Raw genomic sequence first — 25366 nt, 5'->3', positions numbered from 1 at the left:
GCCTCTTCCTCACCAAAATGCCGCTCCAGCCGGAGGCTGAGCCGTTGCCAGCCGGGTTACGGGGTCTGTCAGGAGGAGGCGGTGGCTAAAAACCGCTGGGAAATTGGCTGTTTGCCGTCATCTCACGATCCCTAGCGTGGATTCGGGGAGGTGAGGGGGCCGGATGATGGGGCTGGGTGGGCGTCGCTTGCAATTATTGCTTTCTAGATCTCTCTATAATATAGCAAGTAATTTAGTCAAAAAAAAAAAACAACCAGTTTTGCTAACTGCAAACTCAGAGTCTGGGTCAGATTTTGCCTGCCGTGGGAATGAAATTGCCCCCGAGCATTGCTGCCTCCCGCTCAGCCAGCATCCATCTGACGCGCACCCATCCCACTCCTAAACAACCTCACCTTAACTCCGTCCTCACTCCCCATCGTCCTTCGGCTCCTGGGGACCAGCCCGGGGCTGGAGGGGCCGGAGCGGTGGGGGGACGCTGGGACAGCTGCCAAACGAGCCAGCAGGCAGCGAGAGGAGTTTCTGAAAAGAGAAGCGGAATCTGCTTTGAACGAAGAGGATTTTAGCACCTAGGGCTAAGCCAATAAACCTCCGCTGTCCCCATCCGAACGGGAATTGTTTGCGCATTCTCTGGGAGCTGCTTAAAGCAGGAGAGACGCAGAGACCGACCAGCAGCAAGAATGGTGGGGGGAGAAACCCAAACCCCCCCTGCCCGCTGAGCAGCTCCCTATAGCAGAGCCGGGACGGGGGACGCACCCCAGGGGACACGCTGTGTCCCTGTCACCACCTCGCCGCGACGGGGACCGGGACGTTGCTCCCAGAAGATGCTCTGTCCTGCCCAAGGCACCAGCTCTCTCCATCCATCACCTGCGGCCCCGGCCTGGCAGCAATTCCCCAGGTGAAGGATTTGCTTTCTCCAGCTCGCCGTCCCTGAGGTCCCCACCCGAGTGACACGGCGGGACCATGGAGGGACCCGTCGCGGCGGTTCTGCTCTGCTGCTGCCTCCTGAGCTCTGCGTGGGCTCTGGTAAGTGTGCGTGGCCCCGTGGGCTCCTCCAGTCCCTCTCCTGGCTCTAAATAGTGTTAGTTGTGTCCCCCGGCTGCACGTCCCACTCCGCAGAGCTGCCGGGCAGGAGCTGGGTGGAAGGGGAGAGCATCTCAGTCCTGCTAAATAAGCACAGATACACTGCACCGTGACGGTTTTTCTGTTTCTTGGATGCACCCCGTGCAGGGTTCGCTGCCTCACAGTTGTCAGGGGCACAGAAGCCCGACATGCGGCTGAGTTTTAGCACAGACACACGATGGGAGCAGCTGGGGGTTCAGCTGGAGAACAGGAGCTGCGGGGAGACCTTCTGATCTCTGACCTGCCTGAAAGGAGCTGGGAGCCAGGGGGGGTCGGGCTCTGCTCCCCAGGAACAAGCGCCAGGACCAGAGGAAACGGCCTCAAGTTGCGCCAGGGGAGGTTGAGGTTGGATCTGGGGAACAATTTCTTCCCCCAAGGGCTGTGGGGCATTGGAACAGGCTGCCCAGGGCAGTAGTGGAGTCACCATCCCTGGAGGGGTTGGACAGACGGACATGAGGTTCTCAGGGACATGGGGCAGTGCCAGGGCTGGGGAACGGTTGGACTCGGTCTTGAAGTGGTTTTCCAACCAAAATGATTCTATTATCTACCCAAAGCCGCACAAACCTGACCTGCCCGGGGAGGGCTGGAGGGCCCAGCCGTGCTGTGGCTGCTCCAGCAGCTTTTCCTCCCAGCACGTCCATGTTCCACTCGTCTCCTCTCTCCCCTGCCCGTCTCTTCTTTGTCTTGGCAGGTTGACCCCGATGATGTTCTCACAAAAGAAGAACAGATCTATCTCCTGGTGGAAGCTAAGGAGAAATGCCACAGAGACATAAAAGCCCAGCTGGAGAAGATCAAAGGTAGCGTCCCTGTCCTGCGCACGGGTCAGCCGGTCGTGGTGGAGCTGGGAAACACTGTCCCCTCCGATGGGAGCGGGATGGGGCCGGGGACACGTGGCTCCCGAGGTCTGTGGAGCTGCTGGCGCTGCGGCTGCTCCGGGCACAAATAGGTGCTGATTAAATCATCACACTGATTAGCCAGTGCTGGCTGTACCATTTCCAGTTTGTCCATTGCAAATGAGAGCTGTGGAGGGGCCTCAGCCCCCCCAGGAGGAGGTGGGATGAGGTGGGATGGGATGGGATGTTATGGGATGTGGTGGGACGTGACGGAATGTGTCCACCCTCCCAGCCCCCCCTGCTCTGCGATCAGGGCTGATCACGTGGCAGCAAATTTTCCTCACCCTGGTCCAGCTTGGGGAACCTGAAGGTCACAACGTGGCTCTATTTGGAGCCCAAGCAAGATGTGTCTCTGCTCTTTGGCCAGACACCAGCTGCCTTCCGGAGTGGGACGGGATTATCTGCTGGCCGAAGGGCTCCCCCAGCCAGGAGGTCTCTGTCCCCTGCCCCGACTACATCTACGACTTCAACCATCGAGGTGAGCGCTGGGTGACGATGCTCCGCCGAGCAGGGACGTGTCTGGGCTTCCCGCGGCTCCTGCCGCCGTCACCGCGCCCGTTGCCGTCCCCAGGTCGCGCCTACAGGTACTGCAGCGCCTCGGGGACATGGGCCGTGGCTCTCAGCATCAACAAGACTTGGGCTAATTACACCGAATGCGCTCTGCTCTTCTCCTCTGAGAGCCGGAGCCGCGAGAAGGTGACATTGCTGGGAAAAGGGGTTGGGATGGGGGCCGGGGAAGCACTCAGGACAGCCCAGGGGAATTGCTGGGAGCAGGGGGCTCTTTCTCTCTGCTCCCCAAAAAGCCCAGGGCTGCAGAGGGGTGCTGGAGCACAGCCCTTCTCTTCCAGGAGGTGTTTGACCGCCTGCACCTGATGTACACCATCGGCTACTCCATCTCCCTGGCCTCCCTCATCGTCGCCGTCTGCATCCTCTCGTACTTCAAGTAAGGAGGAGCTGAACCCCCGTCCCCACGTGAGGGGAGAACCATCCTCACCCCATTGCCCACACACAACACCCCATGGGGGAAACAGCCCTAAACCCCAGCACAAACATCAGAGCATTTCCCAAAGCCCCCAAACACCCCCGTTTCCTTGACTTCTTCATATGACCAGCTCCTCATCTGCTCCATCCTGCTCTTGAAGGGCTTCACATCCCAACCTGCCCCCAGATCTGGCTTCTGTGGCCATGGGAGGGCTGACACCTTGGAGTTCACCTTCTCTGGGACCCCCCCATTGCCTGAGCCCACGTGTGAGGAGTTTGTTGGGCAGCCGGGACGGGGCTCACGTCACGTCCCTTCTCCGTAGGCGCCTGCACTGCACACGCAACTACATCCACGTCCACCTCTTCGCCTCCTTCATCTGCCGGGCCGTGAGCATCTTCGTGAAGGACATGGTGCTCTACTCGGGCACGCTGGCCAGTGAGACGGACAAGATGCGGGAGGATGATTTCAAGGCAGAAATGGGTCCCTCGCCAGGACAACGGAGCCACCTGGCAAGTGGTGCATTGAGACCGGAGGCAGGATCAGGGGAAAAAGGGGATTTAGGAGCCCTGGTGCAAAGGGAATGCACTTGGGACCCTCCCAGATTGGGGCTGCGCTGCTCAGGGGTGATGGGGAGGGATGAAGGGCCACCTACAGCTTCTGCCCATCCTGGTGCCACCACAGAGATGAGATCTACAGAGGCCACGGGTCTTGCAGCCTGTCTGAGCTCAGAGCGCGCTGATGTGGGACATACCTCTCCTGGGGGAAAGACCTGGAGCATCTGCTCTACCTCCAATGCTGGTGGAGCTCTGGTGGCCTGGGAGCTGCTCCCTGTGAGAGGAGGGACGTGAACCACGCATGGGGCACAGCCTGGGCTTTGTTGGCCAGAGAGCCAAAGCCACCAGGTTTTGCTCGCAGGGGACAGCCTGAGATGGGCACCTCTCTGTCCCTGCGCCCACAGGCTGGCTGCAAGGTGGTGGTGACTCTCTTCCTCTATTTTCTGGCCACCAACCACTACTGGATCCTGGTGGAAGGTCTCTACCTGCACAGCCTGATCTTCATGGCCTTCCTCTCCAACGAGAACTACCTGTGGGTCCTCATCATCATTGGCTGGGGTAAGCAGGGACCCAAATCCAGCGCCGTGGCCGCCGAGACCATGGCTGAGCAGCACCGAGCGCCCAGATAAGGGCAGGGGGTGCAGGTCGGTTGGGGTTGCGAACCTGATGCTCCATCCGTGTTCCTCACTCTGGTTCCTGCCCTTCCAGGTCTCCCCGCGGTGTTCGTGTCCGTCTGGGCCAGCGTCAGGGCCTCCCTGGCAGATACACAGTACGTGGGTCCAACTTGTCCAACAGTCCTTTTGGCGGGGGGAAATATCTGTGGGCACCAGAACTTTGGAAAATGAAAATTTTCCAAGAAGAACAAGAGGAGTGAACACACACGCAAGGCTTGTTCATAAATTTGCCAGTAATCCAGACCAATAGTGGTTTTGTTCTGCATTTGGGAGGAAGCTGGGTGCAGGTTTACACCATAAATTGATCAATCAACAGTGCAAAGATGAACACTATAGGGCATGTTCTAAAGCATTTTAAAAGGAGAAAGGCCACCAAACATACAGCAGGAGTTTTAGATCAGTTGGGCGAGGAACCCCCAGGAACATTAATGCTAATTTAAAACTGATCTGTAACACCATGGTGGTTATGAATGCTGCTGTTGGGTCAGGATTTACACGGGTGGGAGGATGAGGACGGTGGCTGGGGGCACGGGGAACCATCAGCCAGCAATTTTCCTTACCAGGGATTTCAGGTTTCTCCAAGGTGTTTCTTTACTGGTCCCTTCAGGTGCTGGGACCTCAGCGCAGGGAACATGAAGTGGATTTATCAGGTCCCCATTTTGGCCGCCATCGTGGTAAGAATCCCATGGCTGAGTCTCCTAATCCTTTTTGGGGAAAGGGGATTGAGAGAGACCCAGAGCGTTTGCTTGTGGTCAGCGGGGTTGTGTCCCAGCCACCCCGGCACCCGGGGAGGGCCCATGTGATGCAGAGGGATCCAGGACACTGGACCACAGCATCACCTGCGTGTCCCTGCGTGGGGACAGAACTGCCCGTCCTTATCCCAGGGGGCTGCTCGGGGAGACCCAAAGCCACTGCGGGCAACAAAACCATCTCTCGGCAGGTGAACTTCTTCCTCTTCCTCAACATCGTCCGGGTGCTGGCTTCCAAGCTCTGGGAGACGCACACGGGGAAGCTCGACCCCCGGCAGCAGTACAGGCGAGTGCTGGCAGCAGCAAAACTATGTCCTGGCTCTGCTCTGCCTCATTTTCTGCCCATTGAGCTGATTTGGGTCCTCAGAGGGTTGTGAATGAAGAGCAGAGGCACGGGAACGGCTGCAGGAGCCAGGGGAGGTGGTGGGACGATGGCAACCAGCACTTCTGGCAGCTCGCTTTGTGTGGAACAGCAGGTTCAGGAGTTCAAGCTCTGAACCCTTCTCCTGCTCCCTTCTCCGAGCTGGATGGGATGCGATAGTTATACACAAACAACCTGAAGTGGTTGCCCTTTTTGCTAGGGTGCTTGCCCACATCTGCAAGGGGGCTGCTGGCTGGCTGGCCGGTCCCCGCTAACGGCTCGGAGCGTTTCTCCTCTCAGGAAGCTGCTGAAGTCCACGCTGGTGCTGATGCCGCTTTTCGGAGTCCATTACGTGGTGTTCATGGCCATGCCCTACACCGAGGTCTCCGGGGTCCTGTGGCAGATCCAGATGCATTACGAGATGCTCTTTAACTCCTCTCAGGTGCGTTGACACGGGGCTGCCGGCCCCGCTTCAAACACCGAGCACGCGGACAGGATCACGGCTCAGGACTCAAACTCCTCCTCTCTCTCTCGGCAGGGTTTCTTTGTGGCTTTTATCTACTGCTTTTGCAATGGGGAGGTAAGTGAGAAGCGTGAGCAGCTGAGCTCCCTGTTCCAGCCCCTTTAGGGTCAGGGAATGGTTTAAACTAAAGGAGGGAGGTTCAGGCTGAACATGAGGAAGGAATTGTTGCCCTGAGGGTGGTGAGAGCCTGGCCCAGGTTGGCCAGAGAGGTGGTGGCTGAACCATCCCTGGAGACATCCCAGGCCAGGCTGGACGGGGCTCTGAGCAACCTGAGCTGGTGCAGATGTCCCTGCTCGGGGCAGGGGGGGCACTGGATGAACTTTGAAGGTCCCTTCCAACCCAAACTATTCTGTGATTCCATGATTATATGAGAGAAGTTAACTCAGAACCCTCAGGCTGGGATAGCCAGAGGGAAAATTCAGATCCATCCCTCTCAGTAGGATTTGGAAGGGAAATAAAAGCACTAAGAGCAGAAAGCACGGGGAGCAATGCCTGTTTTGCTGGCTCTGGACACCAGCAGCTGTCTCGGATCTCTCGCTCAGGTGCAGGCGGAGATCAAGAAAGCCCATTTTCGGAGGAGCCTGGCGCTGGACTTCAAGCAGAAGGCCCGTGCCACCAGCGCGGCGGGGAGCTGCTGCTACGGGGGGCTGGCGTCCCACGGCACCACGAGCTTCAGCGTGAGCTTGGCAGGGCGAGGGGCGGCGAACCCGCAGCCGTGGGGTATGCTGCTCCCTGCCCGTGCCAGCCTGCCGGGCTGCGGCCCCAGCTCCTTCGCCTTGGAGAACTTTTTGCCCTGTCCGGGCCAGGAGATGAGGCAGAAAGGCTGTGGGGAAAATACAGTGGACTTAACGGACCTGCCTCAGCATCACACCAACCTCAACAAAGAGCTGGAGACGATGCTGTGAAGGGTGTGTCGCCCATCTGGACATCGAGCTGTGCCTGGAAAGATGCTGATCCTCACGCTTTGGGCTCCTTTTTCCCTTGCATGAAGAGCTGGGGTAGTGGGGAGCAGCTGGAACACCACAGTTCCCTTTCCCTCACACCTGTGTGCAAAGGGGCCACGTGTTCTCGCTCCTTCTACCTTCCTGGCCTAAAAACAAGCAGCCAGTTCAAAACCTCATTTCCTTCTGCAAGTGATTGACGTTATGTCTGTGCATGCAAAGTCTTGAATCATCACCATAAAACAATCCTCCAGGCTCAGTCTTACCTCAATAGTCTGGAAAGTGAGTTCAGCTCTAGGATGTATAAAGCTGATTTACTGAGCCCATAGTTCTGATGTCTGACTCACCTATTTAGCACCAATTCCTGTGTTGTACAGCCCGGGGCAGGCAGAGTGAAGAATCATAGAATTATAGAATCATTTTGGTTGGAAAAGACCCTTAAGAGTCCAACCGTTCCCCACCCCTGGTACTACCCCATGTCGCTGAGAACCTCATGTCCGTCTGTCCAACCCCTCCAGGGATGGTGACTCCAGCACTGCCCTGGGCAGCCTGTTCCAATGCCCCACAGCCCTTTGGGGAAGAAACTGTTCCCAAGATCCAACCTCAACCTCCCCTGGCGCAACTTGAGGCCGTTTCCTCTCACTCTGTGCTCGCAGAGCTGTTGTGCACCTCACCCTGCCCTCGCTTCCATCTGTGTGCAGCTCGCAGAAACACGGTTGTCCATAAACACAGACCACTGCATGCAAAAGCCTTGGCCCTGTGATCTTCTTGCAGGCTAAAAAGTGAATAAAGAGACAGTCTGTATGGCCTGTTTCCATTCTCAAACTCCTGCAATGCTCAGATAATTCAGCCAGACCGCAGGGGAGGGGAAAATCACGTCGTCGTTGGGAGAGCAGGTACATACACCAGTTAAAATTAAACAGCTTGTTGGTGGTCGCATGAATATTTTTCATACCTGCTCTAATGAGACGCGGTCACGGGACTGTGGCAGTAACTTCTGAGGAAGTAATTTTATGATCGAGACAGTGTCAGCGAACATGTAAATAATTCTGTGCATTCCCAGATCTTCCAGTGAAAAGCTAAAATACAAAGGGAGCCACACGGATTAGAAAGCACAGACCTGTGAACCGACATTTATAGCTCTGTCGGGGATCGATATTTACTCGCTCAGGTCTCAAAAGGCTCCTGGCAGCTGAGAGAGGGGTGAGGAATTTCAATAATCCTACCGAACAGAAGAGGGATGCGGTAAAAAGGAGAAACCCCAGCAGCTGCCACACAGCTGTATCCTTCCCACTTGTAAAATCTATTTCCCAGGAGGTATCGAAGTTAAAATAAGGTTTGCAAAGCAGTTTGGGGTGAAAGATACTGCAGAAAACCACAGGAAGTTTTCTATCAACTACAGTCCACGACTTCTGGTGAAAGAAAGGGACACAGTGAAATCTCCAGGCAGTCAAATCTCCATCACATGCCAGAACAGCCCAAGGAAGAAGTGGAGAATAAAAAGCACGTGCTAAATATTTTTGTCCCAGTAATAAAACATTTACTAGAGCAAGCAGAAAGTAAATGCACAGCTGATAAAGAAAACATCACAATCTCACGAAAACCTGACAGTTTCTGATCCTTCTTTCAGTAGAAACAAGACAGAGGTGGGTGCTGACATGTTTCAACAAAGTAGTTCTTCCATTCCTTGGTGGCGCGAAAGAAAAAAGTTAAAAAACGGATAACACACACGAGTTAAAAATGGTCAGGCAAGATTTTACAGTTTTCAGTACGTGTCCAATATGGGGCGATATTCGAGCTATTCCACTTCATCAATCACCTTTCAAGTTCTCCCTAAAGGCTTCTGAGCAGCAGGTCCCTGAATTTCTAAACGAAGCCTCTTCATTTAGCTGCGTTTCCTGGGGGTCACCAGCCTCTTAACTTTTGGGGCATATCTACATTTTTTCCCTTTTTTGTTTTGAATTTGAAGAAAGCACTCAGCCCTCTCATAACAGAGGGCATATAGGCACAGCAGAGAAAGAAGACTGCTACGTAGGCTGCCACCAAAATGCAGGTTATTAGGAAAGAAGAGGTTCTTTAAAAGAAAAAAATACCTGGGCAATGGGATTGGGATTGATGTACTGACCACAAACAAGCCAGGGAGTCCATCCTTCACTACCTGTGAATTTGTGGTTAGCTGGGCTGGAAAAGAATCCCTTGAACAGCTTCATACAAAATTTTAAAAAAATAAAAGAAAAATCAACTTGCTTCATCCCACCTTCAGCGACGCAAACTGATACATTCTTACTTGATGGGGAGAGATGTTAGGGGCAACCTGGAGACCAAATTATTTAGGGGTAAGAGAATATGTGAAGAGATCGGGGAAGAACTCACCATACTGAACAAATTGCTGAAAGATTAATGTTTAACAGGCGGGTCCTGAGCATCTCTAGATGGGCTGTTTTTTTTAAATGTGAACGCTGGTTAAGAAAAGACTACTTTATACTTCTATGGACAACAGTTGCTTAACATTCCAAAGGACACGAAACAGCTTCTTTCTCATCAAGAAGATCTGTTTAAATCTGGCAGAGAGTCACTTGAGCACTGAATGTTTAAAAGCAGAACCCAGGGAGCTTTATCAAAATGATTTCTCTTGGACTAAGCATTGTGTGTACACGTCATTAGAGTCAACCTGTCCGCAGATGTACCGGCCCACGCTTGCATGGGGAGTTTTCATGGTTTCCTTCTCCTCCCCCAGCTGCTCAACAGTTACCAAAAACCCCAAGAAATCCTCTGGAAAAAAAAGACAACACTACCCGCAGAGATTCCAGGCTGTGAAACACCAGCTTTTAACTGTCCCACCGGCTCTTCTTACGTTTTGGGGGCTCTGGGACAGCAAAACCATCTGTCTTGTTGTCTCGGCTGTTGGCATCCTTCCTGTTCTCCCCATTCCTGTTCTCGTTGTTCCTGCCCTCGTTGCTGTTCCTGCTGTCACCGTTATTGCGATTGCCACCGCCCATATCAGCGAAGTGCCGGCTTTCACCGTGGCGATGGTTGTCGCCGTGTCGGCCCTCTCCATGGCGGTAAGTGTCACTGTGGCGACCACCTCCTTCTCCGTGGCGTTGCGCATCGTGGCGTTGCACATCATGGCGTTGCACATCGTTGTAGCGGCCACCTCCCTCTCCGCGGCGCGGCATTTCGTTGTGGCGACTGTTCCGGTTGTCGTTGTATCGTTCTCTGACTATGCCACCACTGCCAGCAGCAGCAGCCACGCTGGTGCTGCCGCAGCCGATGCCTTCTCGATTGTTGGCGCTGGCGTTTGTGTTGTTGAAGCCCTGTGCTCCGACGCTCGGGAAGGCGGGAACGCTGCTCAAATTCCCCGTGCTGGTGAAACCTGGAACACCCTTTGCTGCCGCGGCGGCTGCAATCGGGCTGTCAGGATTTGTAGCGTTTTGCTGTGCTGAACTTGTCGGTACCGAGTTCAAGCTGCCAGCGCTGGTCCAGCCGCTGGCACCAGCAGCGGAGCTCCCAGTCTTTTGGTTATTTAAGCTTGCAGCAACGAAGTGGCTCTTATACTGGGACTGCCGGCAAGAGACAGAAGGAAACAAGAGAACATGTTTGCGTCTACGCTGCACCACACAACACACAATCATCGTGCATAGACAAGCCTGTCTTAAACTCTGGGGAGCTCCTAGGAAAAAGAGTTCCTGTAAAAAGTCACTCTGGAGTGATTACATTTCTGCTGTGCTCACCAACACAGAATTAGTAACGGACGTCTCAGAAAGGAGGGAGCTCCTATATTGTGGGGTTGATTTTTACACTGAAGAGAAAGGGTTTCTCCATTCCCCATTTCTTTTGATTGCAATTACACGATTGCTGCTGAGCAACCTAAGTAGGATCAAGCCTAGGAGCAGACACCAGAAGGGAGGGAGAGCAAAGGGGCAGCAGAAAACAAAACAAGTTTGGCAAATTAACTTTCCTTTCCTCTTGAGTTAGACCTTAGAGTACAAGTGATCAAACCAACCTGAAAAGCTGCTTTCATTGCTGTAAGTCTGTCTCCCATTGCCCCAGTAGATGGCTTGTATGCCTCGTAGTTACTCATCACGCTATTGTTGTTTCCACGGTCCTAAGAAAAAAGACAAGGGACAACTGTAGAGATTTATCCAACACAGAGACTTCTGATTCAACCATTCTCTGAATCTATCTTGACCCTGCACTCAGGAAATACACCTACTAAGGATGACAAACCTCTTTGAAAACCTTCCCTCGTTTTGGAAAGAATCTCCAAACCTTCTGGATCCCTGTGGCTCTAAAGAAGTGAGCGCTTGACAAGAGGATCACAGCAGAGGACAGTTTCACTTCAGATATTTCTGATACTAACTCTGAAAGATCCCAAGCTATGAAAACATTTGAAAGCAGATGCTATACTCCAGTACTAAGATTTTTTTTAAAATTAAAGAGTAGTCAATACTAAGTTTAAAGGTTCCGAGAATCTGTAAACAACTTCTTCAGCATCTCTACTTACAGAATTTTCTGATCCCAGACCAGGACGTTCACGGTACCCTAAACCACCACCACCGATATTCAGCTTCTTGCCTTTTCCTCCTTTGAAACGTGATTTCCGGAACCATGGGTTCTATACAATAGAAGGACAAACACTTCTCAACACAGGGAATAAGAAGCTTCATAAATGCACGTAATGAGGCTTGGAAAAGAAGGATTTTGAGCATTTCAAAAGAAAAATGTAAATACACCGTATCCCTTTCAACACCACAGTGGTTGCGAGAGGATGGGATGTGACAAACAACAGCGCTTGCAAACTAAGCTGTAGACAGTTCTGTCATGTGGGTCTGAAGCTTCTTGTTATAAATGCTTTTTATGAAAACTAATTTTTTGTTCTGTGCTTTCATCCATTTTAAAGTTTTAGGGGTTTGCATTCTAATAAATCCAGGAATAAATGCAATTTCTAATGCCATTCACTTGGCTACTCTGCACCTGCTCATACTTTTTTTTCTGATTTATTGATTTAGCCCACTGCCCAGCTAAGGAGAAATGAGGTTCTGTCAGCAAAACTTCCTCCAACAAGCAGTGGCCAGGAAAGGGCAGTCCAACCAGACCTCCTCCAGGTTTTTAAATAATGGTTGGCACCAGCATTTTTTTATGCCCTAGAGTTTCTTCAGACCTGAAGAAGCCAAACTTCTATACTCTCCTCTCCAAGGCACCCTGTGGAGCTCTGCCTTACAAATTCTGTCTCTTCTGAAACTGCTGTGTCTGTGTCTCAGAAAAAATAATTTACTCCTAGTGGCCAAGCTGCTTGGCAATGAAGCCACAAGCATGCTAATCCCTCTCCGAATCTGGGAATTACCAAAAAGCCTTTGCTCTCTAGCAGCTACACGGGCAGCAAAAGGCAAGAACTTAAAGAGCTGATGAGTACAGTGGCGCAAGTCCAATTGCTTCAGCTATCCGTCATACCTATATATAGCAAGCCATAAACGCATATCAAAAACCAGATTGTAATGAGATAGTGGACCTGGAGTGTTCTGCTGGCATCAGCCAGATCACAGCTCCTAATTTCCTAAGCAGTGCCTGACCCCAAAATAGATTGAATATTGTGTTCCAAAATCTACATGTGTTCACGGATTCTTTCAAAGGCCATTAAAAACACTAGTTAAAAACACTACAGATCGTCAAAAAGTCACTGCTAACACATGATGGAAGCAGAAATAAGTCCCTGTGCTCCTGATTTTGTGCTAATCATGGAAAGAACCTTCCTCTACTCAAGGAGTTTTGCTTGTTCGTACCTGCATTGCTAGATCCAACAGCTCTTTGGAAACGTGTTGATTAGCGCCTTCCAGGTTCCTGACCAGATCACCAGCGAAGTTACTGTCTTTGGGAGTCAGCAGAGTGTAGGCGACTCCCTTCTCGCCTGCTCTGCCAGTACGACCAATCCTATGGGTGTGCGTATCTATGTCCCGAGCCACGTCGTAATTGATGACGGTCTTAATGGAAGGAATATCTAACCCACGAGCTGTAATAAAGAACAATACAGCAGGAGGTGTGATTATCTCAAATTAACTCAAAGCAATCCCATTCAGACCAGCACACCACTTCATTCTGCCCCAGCGTACAAAAGGAGTTTCCACAGGAACACACCTCCATTAACACACCCTTTGGGGGCTAAAACTCGTTATTTTAAGTGTAGCAATATCTTCTCCAAGAGTAGCATGTTACAGCAATCTCGAAGTTCACAGAGTTGGAGATGGAAGAGATCTCTTTCAATGACTGTTTTTCCAAGGAAGAGAGAGGGCTTTACTAAAGGACACTGAAATTCGCTCTTTGTTCAGCTAAACGTCTGGGTACAAAAGCTGTTCCAGAGAAGGCTTCAAGTGTGTCCATCTCTTCTTCATTTAAGCATGTGTAATGTGTCATCTGATTAACGAATACCAACTACTTCCTTAAGAAATAGCTTATTTTCTTTCTGTATATTAAAAAATATCTGCCAGACTGTAATTTAAACATCATTAGAAGACTTAAAAAAATAAAACTCCTTGCTAACACCGTGTATGTCTGAAAAAAACCCATCTGGAACACAGAAGCCAACCTTGTTGCCTTCCACTGAAATGTGTTAGCCCTTCTGCTGATATCCACAACTTGTACGCACTACACTTTCTTAGAACGTCTCATACCTGCCACATCAGTAGCTACCAGTATCGGGATCCCCTTTTTCTTAAATTCCGAAATGACTTTATTCCTCTCGCTCTGGTCCATGTCACCATGAAGCAGCCCCAGATTATGATCCTCCTGTTTGAGGTTGTTGGCCAGCTCTTCTGCATTTGCCTTCTTGGTGACAAACAGGAGGACACTCCCAGAAGATGTGAACTCCACGAGGCGTCGAGTCAGCCAGTTCCACTTGCTGGGGCCAGAGGGGAAAATCTCCACTATTTGAGTAACATCTTCATTTGCCTAAAGGGAGAAATAAGTAATAAAGCAGGACAGAAAAGACAGCGTGGCAAAGAAATACAGATGGCAGAATAAAATGAGGGATTTAGGTGTGAGAATAAAGAGTGACCAAAATTCTCCTTTAAAAGAGGTTTCAGCTCTCATCTAACTGCTGATCGCTTCCACAGTGCAGAAAAGACAGAAGTTAAATGAGCTACTCTTTGCTAAACCCGAGAGAAGCGAAGCGCAGCCTTTGCTGTGATGCAGTTCAGCGCTCTGTTGATCTAAAGATGGGTATTGCAATTTAGATGCTCTTGCGACAGATGCTGTTAACATCTAAAATAGAGTGTGCAAGAGGAGGGGCTGAGATGGAGAGGATGCTCCTCAGTAGAAGTTATTCACATGGCAATCAGAGGAAGAAACCCTGTGAGCCGTGACGTGGAGTCAAGAAGAGAGGAGGTATCTCAGTTTCAAATCCTTTACTGTGAAAGCTGTAAGTTGTTGATAATCTTGAGTGAAAACAAAAGGATATACCCATTGATTCAGCCTGATTAAAAAAACCAAATCACTGCATTAATGTTTCACTCCTTGATCAAACTTCCCGTCACTATAAAAATATTTGTTGGCAGAAAGAATAAAATTTAAAAATAAACAAAAACACCTTACTATTTTTTGTTAAGCACAAAGCATTTGCTCTTAAATATAAATGATGACCACTGCAGTTTAACATAAATTTCAGGCAACAGAAACAGGATGGTTCTTTTCTCCAGTTGGCTCAGAAATAAAGTGGAATTACCTCTCCAATGTCTCCCTGCACAACTCGAATTGGGTCGATCAGGATATCTCGAGCCAATTTCTCAATCTTCTTCCGGAAAGTGGCACTGAACAAGAGGGCTAAAAGAAAAACAGTATTTGAACTCCTTGAAAAATGAACTTTCTTTCAGAACTGTGAAAACACAGCAGAGATCTCGTAAACAAGGACCTGTATGACTGTACTGATGTCAGTGATCTGAAGCTACAGCCTGTTTTACCCATTTTAACAGAAATTATCAAGCATGCTATTAGAATAGCTCAAAGTGGAAACACATTTCTTGGTATCCGAAATAAGATGAACTTTTTTTCATGGCAGCTTAGAACGCAGTCTAAAAGCATACGAACATTAATTCAGCTAATTTAATCTTTTCTTTGAGTAAAGTCTGCGGAGAGATTACAGACTGCTGAATGGCGTGATTAGACACCCATACTTCACACGTGCTCCCTCCCAACAGCCCACACTGAAAACAAACACAGCGGACTTTTGCGAAAGCCTCATTGTGTGTCTCAGTCAAGAACAAGAAATCCAAGCTCTGCTCCAGATTCCAAACTGGCAGCCCACCATGCAGGAGTTTTGTTGGAAACGTGCTTATACTTACTCTGTCTGTCAGGACGTACGTGGCTTGCAATTGATCTGACCTGATATTCTGGAAAGGAGAGGGGAAAAAATGTTCTAATCAGCATTGTACACTCATTATTTAGTAGAATAACTCAAAATACAACTTCCTTGCTTTATTTAACAAATAACCATAGAGTGAGCGAGTGTCTCTCACTCAATATTTAATTTGATTATGACCTCCAGGTGCTCTTTGCTTCGCAATGGAAGTTCCTTCACTGTACAAAGAAACTTTTGGAAGTTTCTTCAGGAAAAAATTCTGCAAAGATTTGTATGTCCTGCCAGGGTCTCTCTCTGTTTGTGGTATTATTGTAATACTGTCAAATCTTTGCTATGCCCCATGACGCCTGAACACATGTTCATAATCATCCAGATCTGAATGACCCAACCTCTTCCATTGAAGCAGGAAGTTCTTTTAACACCACTGGTTCATTCACATACAAGCAAAGCACTGAAGTGACTTGCCCAAAAGTTATTCAGCAACTTTAAGATAAAAATCAGGGTTTCTGGACTTCGGCATCAACAGGGCTTTGCTGATCTCTTTATAGTAACAGACATCAGACCATGAAACATGAGTTTTGTCTATAAAGGGTTTGCTTAATGTATTTTCAAGTATATGAAGCTACAGAGGTTATAAACAGTCCTACAAAGGTGGGAACTGGACACCACTGTTTTCCAAAACAGCGACCTTTGTTCATTACATACCAAAACCCATATCAAACATCCTGTCAGCTTCATCTAACACAAGGTAAGTGACTCTTTGGAGGTTTGTAGCTTTCTTTTTCACATGATCAATCAGACGACCCTATTAAAAAAAAAAAAAAAAAAGCAGCACCAATTTTTAATGCATATTTAGAAAAATGTTAAAATATGCAACTTCTAAGCACTTAACTGCTCTTTACCCTCACTTACAAGAGACTTAGAACAGAAAACATCTCAAGGCTTCAGTCTAGAAGTGTTGATATTCAAGTCATAAAAACTCCTAGAACTCTCACCAACTATGCTTGACAAGTTGAATTTTGGACTGTTTTTTTAAGCTTACCAGTGCTGCGATCATAAAATTCCTCATTCTTCACTACAATTCAATTTTAAATGAACTGGCTACTTAATCCCACAATTTCTGGCAAGGAGGCATTTTGTATTTTGTTTTCTTCCCTAGTACTCCAATAAATAGCCACAATAAAACTTCCTCCAGCATTTGTTGCTCAGTTTTGCCCAAGATCATAATGAGTTTTTGCAATAAGCAAAGCCAGTTGACAATGGTGCTCATTTACATCACTGGTTCAGCATCAACACCCATTCCGATTCAGGGTTTCAACTCTTCAGTGATTCAGGAAGATGGCACTCAAGTTCATGACACTGTGGGAATTTTCTTCCTTAATTTAAGGCTCAGCAATCAAAAGCTGGTATCACGCACAACTGACACTGATTCAAGCAGATCTTGCTTCCTACTCTGTCTTCTACTAGAGATCATACCTAATATTTCACTCAGTTTCTCTTGGGACAAGAATAAATCCAGTATATTCGCCCTCAACATCTGATAACCTGCAAAGAACCTAGATTTCAGTGATCAGAGAACAAATCTGGCATCACCAATAGTAATAAAAGTATGTCTTAACTTCAGTTAAGCAACAAAAATACGGTGCTGGGCGCATACAGGTACTTACTGGTGTGCAGACAACGATCTCCGCTCCCTCCTGGAGGGCTTTGGCTTGCTCCCACATGCTCCCTCCTCCATACACAGCTACAGAGCGTAGATTATACGCCTTACCAAAGCGCTTACATTCAGAATGGATCTGAGAATTTCAAACAAAGCACATCACCGTTCACGTTAGATTTAGGAAAATATACCTACCCTGGAAATATATTCCAGCTCCCGAAAGCCACTTTTCAGCTAATAATTTAATGAAATGATTCAGAAATCCTCAGGGCTGAATACTTCAATACTCGCAGATAATTTCCAATAAATTATTTGGGAAACGTATTTAGGCATCCAGTTCTAATTTAACCTGCAGGCTCTATCCTTTTATACACAGGATTTGTGGCTATGCATCTATAGTATTCTTAATACTTAGGAATAATATGGGAGCACTGTGCAAAAACTTGTGATTTCAGATTTGTCGTGATCCTTCATCAAAAAGAGGTGTACAAGAGAAGCGTGAGCTCACATTGCAGTCATGCTCCTAACGCACAGTTTTGTCTAATAGTTTACTGAGGTTCTCTGGTAACTTCTGCCCAGAATTTTGTCATCTTCTCTAAGAACAGCATGGAACATATATGCTTCTATACACACCTACCTGTTGGCAAAGCTCTCTGGTCGGACACACGATCACAGCAATGGGACCATCCCCTGGCTGAAGCTCCTTTTGATCCATGATGTGAATCAACATCGGCCAGATGAAAGCTGCTGTTTTCCCACTTCCAGTCTTCGCTATCCCAATCATATCTCTGCCACTGAGGGCAACTGGAACACCCTAAAAATAAGGAGATTCTAAACCCATATTATGCCTACCTTAGCATCTTCTTGTGCTACATTTTATGCGAAAACTCAGATAACGCAAGAAAAGCACAATACAGAGGACTCATAGCAATGTACATCAATGCTCACACAGTTTTATAGCCAAGTTCAGATCTGAATTAGTTTGTTTTAAGGCCTGAAGGTGATTATCATGTTATGACTGCTGGTGTCCTACACAAAATCAATGTTTGGGCACAGTACAACATCCCAAGGATATATTTACATGTCCACAGATACATCTTGTCTGGCTGTAAGAACACTAAAACCAAATTCCCTGAGCCTGTTCTTTCTGTAACCTGAAGTGCTCAGTTCATCCCTACTGTTGCTATGAGGACTTTGGTTATAATCACATCATTGATCACCGTAATTATCAATCTACATATGCAGTAGAATCCCTGCACAGCTCTTCAAGGAATGACCAGTTAAATGGTCCAGCTCACAGGGCTTTTATTCTAACTGCCAAAAGAAATTTTAAAATTGCCTTGTTGCATAGCTCTTCTAGTCACAAGACTTTCAAACAGAAACTGTTTAAAAATACCAATTATTCTTCTCCATGACAGCTCTACATAGGAAACTAGAATTGTACACATCCTCATGTGCACCAGGGACCTTTGCCTGTGTTCTCTTAGTTCTGCTAACGTGTTAGAGACGTAACAATGCTCACCTGACACTGTATAGGAGTGGGCTGGGTGTACTCGGATTTCCTAATTTGATGCATAAGTTGCTCATCAAACCCAAAGTGAGCAAAACTACTGGCAGGCCTTGGAGGAGCAGCACCGGAGACCTTAGAAACAGAAATAGATGTTTCTTCATGAATGGTAAGAGAAAAACAAAGAGCAATCTGTACAAAAATGAAAAAAAAAAATGTGTCTCCACCTCTGTAAATGGCTTTTTATTTTTTGAATAGATGTAAGTTTTACCGGGTGCAAATTCCACATGTGTTGTGTAAACAGGACTTTCAAGTATAAAAATTTAGATAAATTGCTAATGAATTTAAGCCACTAAACAGCCTATCTACCTCCTTGTATAACTGGTCTTCTTCCCCAAATAATTCCCTTCACAGAAATGCACCGCACTAACATGTCACAAATGGTGAAGAACTAATTCTTGTGTATAGTATTTCCAGTTTCAATTCCTAGTTCTTTAGTCCAAGCACAACTGGCAATCTTGGGTGCCCACTTTGACAAGTCCAGAGAAGACTTTTAAGAACTGCAGAGGAAAACCAAGCTCCCTTAAATCAAAGTTACTGAGGATATCCAGGAGGCTTGGCATTCAAAAGCAGGAGTTTCCTGTGAACATCTTCATTAAAACTATTAAGACAGTCCAAAAAAAAAAAGCTTTTATGACCAGCTTACCCGGAGATTTAGCTTGTGACGTAACTCCACCACTTGCTGCGGGGTGAGAGTGGTGATCTCCTCATGCTCGTCGTAGAAATTTTTCTCAAATGGTGGATATTCAATCTGCAAGGGTAATTAGTTAGTCCAGGACTCAAGATTCTTTCTGTATGCTTAGTTTTGGAGGGGAAGGGTCTTTTTGAGAAAAAGTTCTTAACTGTCGGCAAGAACATTTGTTTAATTCGAAGCCATTTCAAAGATTTTTAGTATGAGTTACGTAGCTCAGCACTGAAATATTACAGAGACAGAAGCATATTTCAATCTGCTTCTTAGTTCCTGCTTTCTAGAATGCCTCAGAACACAAAGGAATAAACTTCCTCCTACCTCTGAATGGTCAATAGGTGGAAGAGGATCAATGATTTTTTTGGACGGTGCAATCGGATTCCCATCACTATCATACTCCAAGTTATCCTCTTCCTCTTCTTGGACCACACCAGCAGTGGGGTTTTCAGCCATGTAGCGAAAATAAGCTTCCTGCAGCAAAACATATTGGTAAAGTCACATACAACAGAATGCAAAAACAATACATTTGTTTAAATGATGCATATGCTAGATGGCTGTTTGCTTTCACACCCGCCATTGAGGGAAAAAAAAAACCACCACCAACAAAAATATTCACTAGAACTGATTCTTCTAATAAATACCAACAGTTACGTTCAAAAGAAGGACAAGTACAACTGAAGAAAACAAAGCGTCAGACCACAAAATGCTCTCAAAACCCAAACTACTTCTCTTACATGTCTTCTTAACAACTCCTTCTACTAAGACTTGTTATGCTTAAACAGAATAAACTATTCTTATTTCCACATGAGCAAAGTACAAATGCTGCAGGTTTTTAAAGAGAGATCACAATATTACTAAGCATATGATGTTTACATTTTTTTAAACACACTATACCAAAGAGTTTCTCCACTTCCCCTAACCAGACTCTAAAAAATTAAAATATTTCTATTTTTCATTGAGAGACTCAACAGCAAATGGGAAAGAAACTATTTCAGAAAAGTCCTTCAACACAAAACCAAGTTAGAAGTCACAGTCACATGTCACCTTTCCAGCTTACAAATAAGTACGTGTCTCACAGAATCTCTCTGGCACACCAAGACACTCTCCTGGAAGAAACACCAGTCTCACTTGACCAAATTGGAAGCAAAGACTTAGAGGCCAGACAACCCTTCGAAGCTCAGCATTACTGCGAGTAACACAACAGTTATTAATTACAAGTTACTAGCAAGGTACATTTTGAAATGAAGGTTTTCCTCTTTGACTATTTCTGTTACAGTGATGCCTATAATCCTCAGACAGAACTGGAGCTCCTCTTAAAATAAAGAGCAAAAAGCCTGATTCTTGCCCTTAACAGACAGGAAATTTCACTGCAAGTAGCCTCCATGGTTTAACAGCCTCTCCCTGGTGCTCCATGTTAGTTGATTCTGCTAATTTCAAATTTGATGAGACTATCAGATACTGAAAAACCTGTACAAGAAGTCGAAATTCAAATTGACTGAAAAAATATCTTCTCAAATGGAGTGAAAAAGAACGAAACTGTCTCCTAATATATTTTTTTTTTTAAAGTGAAACACCCAGAAGGGTAGAGACAGCAGGGTAACAACTAGAGTTTCCTGCATCCGGATACTGCATGCGATACTGGAGCTTTGTTTGCACCTAGTAGTTATATATCTGGGGAAGGAAGATTAAAAAAAAAATAACAAAACAAACAAAAAAGAAGATAGAAAGACTGCATAGGAACTCACTTGGTCATCTTCCTCTTCAATGTCATCTCGTATACCCCTGGAAAAACAAGCGGAGAAAAAAAAACTTCCCTGCAAGTGTTCCACAAACTCAGCTCCATACTTGCATTTGATTAGCGCTGAGCTCCGTATTTGGTGGAAGACACAACGCTAAAACTCAGTAACATTCATAATCCCAACCCATGGAGTTTTTATATTTGATGCCAACCATCACAGCAACCCTGCAAAGACTTATTTTTACTTCTATTAATGAGACTGAAAGATTAGGACTCCGTCTTCCCAGTAGAAGCCACATCAAAGATCATCCTGGTCTAAGCTCTTGATGCTACAGAAGTCTCATAACTGAAGAGGAATATGAGCCAGGAAGAGCAAATCCAGTTCAGAACTTCCCCAGGTGGTGATTTGGATCCGGTGTTCTGTTTCAGGACCAGGTATAATCTGATCAACCCCATGCAATGCAAGTTCTACCAATGTATCTGACATTTATATCAAGAATTAACAGCATCATTACTTCCTTGGTCAAAACAGATAGATAAGCTCTAAAGATGTAAACTGTTTTAAAAAATAAGAACTGTTTTTAAACTCCAAATTTAGTATCTCAATTGTCACATGCTACCTAATATATCAGCTTTACAAGGAACGTCTTAAAACTTTGTTCAAGTTCGGAAGAATCTCCAGCGCTACAGGTACAGCAGCACTGAGTTATTTTGCTCATATAAACTTAATTTTAAACCAAAGCATCCTGATCACTGCAAGGATGAGGAAAGAAGAAAAACTATTCAGGCTGATCTGGAAGGTGGTAGCAGAACAATGTGCTGCCCCAATTTGTGTGGCCTAGAAAGGCTTCTCATGTGAGGTAACTCTCAGTGTTGTCACATTTTACTGTACAATGCCACCATGGGTTCTTCCCTCCTATCATTCAATTTTAATTGCACAGAACTTTACCCAGGGGGGATATCATGCGCTGATTAATGCTGTTTACTAAGTATATACTATATTGTCTACAGAACCACCATCATCAACAAAATGCATTGGAATTCTCTCAGCACCATACAAGACACAGGCAGGCATGGGAATTATAAAAGAGAACTTACTTAACAATCTTTTTTTCTTTGTCTTTATCTTCAAGTCTCTTCATGTCTCGAGCAGCTTGATCCTAACAGGTCATAAAATTATGACGTTAAAAAAACCAAGATGGTAAAACACGGGAGGGAAAAATGTTCCTACAAAGCTAGACTATCATGCTACAGAGACAACACTTTTTGGACTAAACTTTCTCTTTCTCTATATCTTATTATGCTAAACAAATTCTCCTACTAATTCCTTTGAAATGTATATACTGTAGCTTTGTGGCAATGTTGTTGAAAGAACACATTCTCTGCATTCCTCCTGCAAACATTGTGATAGAATCCAGCTAATAAGAGAACTGTAGCTAAGAAACAGTTCATGATAAATACAGAACATTTCAATTCAGATAGTGAAAAATGCGCAAAAACTTAATTTCATATTCTGAGACAAGCAAAGCTCTTTGTCGTCTTGTTTTGACATGCTCAAAACAGTTAAATAGTTCAGCTATTGTAAATCATATCCACACTCTCCCTATCTAATCCATCTTTGAGTTCTAATCAACACAGCATCTTGCATAAAAAACAAAAGGTAAGTGACATTCTGAACACAGCTGCCAAAGCCATGAGTGACATTTGCTGCTTCTGACTGGAGAGAAGTACGTCCAGAGAAATTAATAAACACTTCACGAATGGGGTCTTGCCTCCACTTCAGCCATGAATGCCTCCAGAGGATCATCGTCGCTGTCAGAGTCTGCTGATTTGGAATGAAACTGCTGGCGAGTGGGGGAATTCTCTGCGGGAATGTACGGCAATTCCACATTGCTGGAATCTTCCTCTTCATCCTCAAAGTATCTGAAAAGAAACAAAAAATGGCCCAGTCAGCACACAGTTTAGAGCACCATGCTGCCTTTCACGGTTTCTGAGTTGAGTCAAGCTTCCTGTGCTGAGATGGATAATGAAAGTCAGTATATACATAGGAAAATATGTTGAAATGTATTTATTTCTTTATTCATGTTGTAAGCTAAAAGTGGTGGTAGGGCAAATAGATGTTACGGAACTGATTGTGATGGGCTGACACTCATAGGAAGGGGAAGTAATTGGTCCTGGGCAACACCAAAATCTGCTGCAGACCAGGGTTGGGAGTTCCTGCATGTGACTAACTCAGTTTTTCTTGATACTATCACCATAAAGCTACCTGGATTCTGTTACACCGTAATGCAGCGTTAGGTTATTTATCCTTGAGCAGTTATTTCTAAATAACTAAACCTCATAAATGTCACAGATACTTTCCCTGACCTTGGAAACTTTAAACTGCTAAAATCTAGAGCTGGATAAACACAAGAAATAACCCTACTTACGCATTCTCTTCATCAAAATTTGCTCGCTTTGACCCAATTTTATAGAAAGAAGGCAGCTGAGGAGGTCCTGATTTCGCAAATGCAGCAGAAGAGCCGGCTGTTCCAAAAGCACTATGAGACTGCTGAGAGAGTTTAGGCTCCTCTTTCTTCCCAGGTGTTATGGCAAATCCACCAAAACCGAAGCCTCTCTTAGTACCAGGTCCACCTTTATTCCAATTCATGATGTCCCCAGTATATCTGTTAAAATCAGAATAGACAAATTAATCCCCTTTCTGCTTTAGGTATTTATTATACATAACTGTCACAATTTTTCCTGTAAGCGGATAACTTCGGTCATGATAAAGAGATTTGTGGAAAAGTGGCTGACAAGTGTTTGATCTGTTTCCCAAAAAGTACAAGGTTTTGCTCTTTTCTTGTAAGTACAAACACATCCACAATTTGAAAAAATAATAAAACAAGGAGGTTGTCTTCTGAAACAGGTGATTACTTAAGCATATTTAAGATGTTGCCTGTCTTGTCTGTTCTGCAATCTAAGACAAACAGACCCAAGGCCAGAACTTAGAACATCAGGAGGAGCAAGAGATTAAAAGTCAACTCTGTACATATTTTGCATGTCCGTACAGTCCCATCCTCGAGCATTTCAGGGCTTTGTAAATACCACACTACCGCCATCCAGACACCTCCAAAAAAGCGGGCCCACAGCAGCACATGGCTCCATTACAAGACAAGGCACACTTCTGCCAAAAAATCAACCCCCTCTTCTTACAAAAGCACCTTTAGCCATATAAATGTTCTCCAATCTACATTTTTCAAACCATGTTTTAAATACTCCACATAACACACCTGCTCAGAACTTGGTTTTCTCAGTTAGCTAAAGAGAAAACTGAACTGATATACTAAGATTTTCTATTTCCCATTCCAAGGAATTTAATTATTTCACCTGTGTTGTCAAGTGAGCCATACCTTTAAGGCAGCAAGACAGTACAACACCCACTGTTTCCAAGTGCATTATAATTAAGCGGCCCAAAGGCTACAAACCTTATTAAACAAATCCTCACATTCAATGAGAATCCTCCAATGAGATCAGAATTCACTGCTAAGAGAAATAACTTCAAAATAATCTGTAAGTAAATACTGCTACTGCTCCCTGTGCAGCACATTTACTAGCCTGGGACTTGCTCAATAAATCTCAAGTCTAGACCACAGCTCACTAGGAGCCTTTGGGGAAAACTGCTGTTCAGTTTTCTCCATGATAGCAGCTGACTCCGGTATTGTGTTCTCCCACTTGCACTGACACACTGCACAGCTTTCACACCTGCAGATGCCTGGCAAATAAGAGATCAAAATGTACAACAAACGGATGAAAGGTGGAACTTTGCACTTTTGCTGCTGACAGCTCAGTGTGCAACCTTTTAAGTTATAGCATCTGATTCTAAGGATTCTTCCTCATTGAACTTACTGACTTTTTTCCCCCTCCCACCACCCCAGAAAGTAATATTTTATCCTGTCATAAGTATGGAATTTGGTCTGTTTGCCCATGGAGCCCACTGGTGAGTGTACAGAGAGAGGGTTCCTAGAAAACAGCAGAGACCACAGGCTGACTGTCGAGGCTCTGCTTCCCTGCAAACGCCGTCCCAAGGGACAAAACGTGAAGGCACGGGCCCTATCTCCAGGTTCCCTGGATCTGAGGGATACGCAGCGATATGTCTTAGCTGCTCCCGGTTCAGGCGGTCGCTGAAGAGAGAAGGGACCCCCCCGCCCGCCGAGACGGCCCTTCCCTGGGCACAGCGGGGCAGGAGCCGGGCGGTCCGGCGCCGCGGGACACCCCGCCCCGGGACAGGTGCTGCGGAGGGAGCCGCAGCTCTCCCAGGACACCGGGCCCTGCTCGGGGCCGGTAGCAGAGCCTCTCACAGGCCTTCCCGCCCGCGGGGCCTCGGCACGGGGGCGGGCCCTTTGTGCGGGCCAGGCCTCGGCTGCCCGAGCCCGCACTAGGCCGCGGTCCCGCCAGCTCCCGCCTGCGGGGGTCGCCGGGGAAGGAGCCGCTGAGCTGAGCCGTCCCGGCCCGCCCGGCCCCGCGCCCCCTCACTCACCCCTCGGGCACCGCAGCCGCTTCTGCCGCCGCTTCCCCGGTTACCGGGGTG

General features: G+C 46.8%; 2 protein-coding genes across 2 annotated transcripts; one reads left to right on the top strand and one right to left on the bottom strand.

Moving 5' to 3' along the window:
• Positions 1 to 960: 960 nt before the first annotated feature.
• Positions 961 to 6760, top strand: LOC135997883 (parathyroid hormone/parathyroid hormone-related peptide receptor-like). Its single transcript, XM_065650793.1, has 13 exons — positions 961 to 1023; positions 1811 to 1916; positions 2380 to 2490; positions 2584 to 2708; positions 2861 to 2955; positions 3317 to 3503; positions 3953 to 4106; positions 4257 to 4317; positions 4830 to 4896; positions 5163 to 5261; positions 5637 to 5774; positions 5871 to 5912; positions 6398 to 6760. Exons 1-13 carry the CDS (start codon positions 961 to 963, stop codon positions 6758 to 6760), a joined length of 1611 nt encoding a protein of 536 aa, XP_065506865.1.
• Positions 6761 to 8311: 1551 nt separating this feature from the next.
• On the bottom strand, positions 8312 to 25366 carry DDX42 (DEAD-box helicase 42). The gene is made up of 18 exons (XM_065651290.1): positions 25316 to 25366; positions 23226 to 23462; positions 22569 to 22719; positions 21895 to 21956; positions 20804 to 20840; positions 19380 to 19529; positions 19017 to 19121; positions 18326 to 18445; positions 17441 to 17617; positions 16811 to 16939; positions 15849 to 15948; positions 15127 to 15174; positions 14511 to 14608; positions 13462 to 13738; positions 12577 to 12803; positions 11301 to 11411; positions 10800 to 10901; positions 8312 to 10356 (listed from the first exon to the last, which is right to left on the bottom strand). Exons 2-18 carry the CDS (start codon positions 23444 to 23446, stop codon positions 9625 to 9627), a joined length of 2847 nt encoding a protein of 948 aa, XP_065507362.1. The 5' UTR covers positions 23447 to 23462; positions 25316 to 25366; the 3' UTR covers positions 8312 to 9624.

Source organism: Caloenas nicobarica, chromosome 24 (assembly GCF_036013445.1).
Source record: "Caloenas nicobarica isolate bCalNic1 chromosome 24, bCalNic1.hap1, whole genome shotgun sequence".
Classification (NCBI taxonomy): Eukaryota; Metazoa; Chordata; class Aves; order Columbiformes; family Columbidae; genus Caloenas; species Caloenas nicobarica.
Note: the sequence above shows the minus strand (reverse complement) of the source record. Positions and strands in the feature narration are given on the sequence as shown.

Coding starts and splice junctions, on each gene's coding strand:
- LOC135997883 (XM_065650793.1), top strand. CDS start 961: ATGGAGGGACCCGTCGCGGCGGTTCTGCTCTGCTGCTGCCTCCTGAGC. Junction 2,956..3,316: donor TGCATCCTCTCGTACTTCAA/GTAAGGAGGAGC, acceptor CCTTCTCCGTAG/GCGCCTGCACTGCACACGCA. Junction 4,897..5,162: donor CCATTTTGGCCGCCATCGTG/GTAAGAATCCCA, acceptor ATCTCTCGGCAG/GTGAACTTCTTCCTCTTCCT.
- DDX42 (XM_065651290.1), bottom strand. CDS start 23,446: ATGAATTGGAATAAAGGTGGACCTGGTACTAAGAGAGGCTTCGGTTTT. Junction 22,720..23,225: donor AATTTTGATGAAGAGAATGC/GTAAGTAGGGTT, acceptor GTTTCTTTTCAG/ATACTTTGAGGATGAAGAGG. Junction 11,412..12,576: donor TGTTGGATCTAGCAATGCAG/GTACGAACAAGC, acceptor TCTATTGTATAG/AACCCATGGTTCCGGAAATC.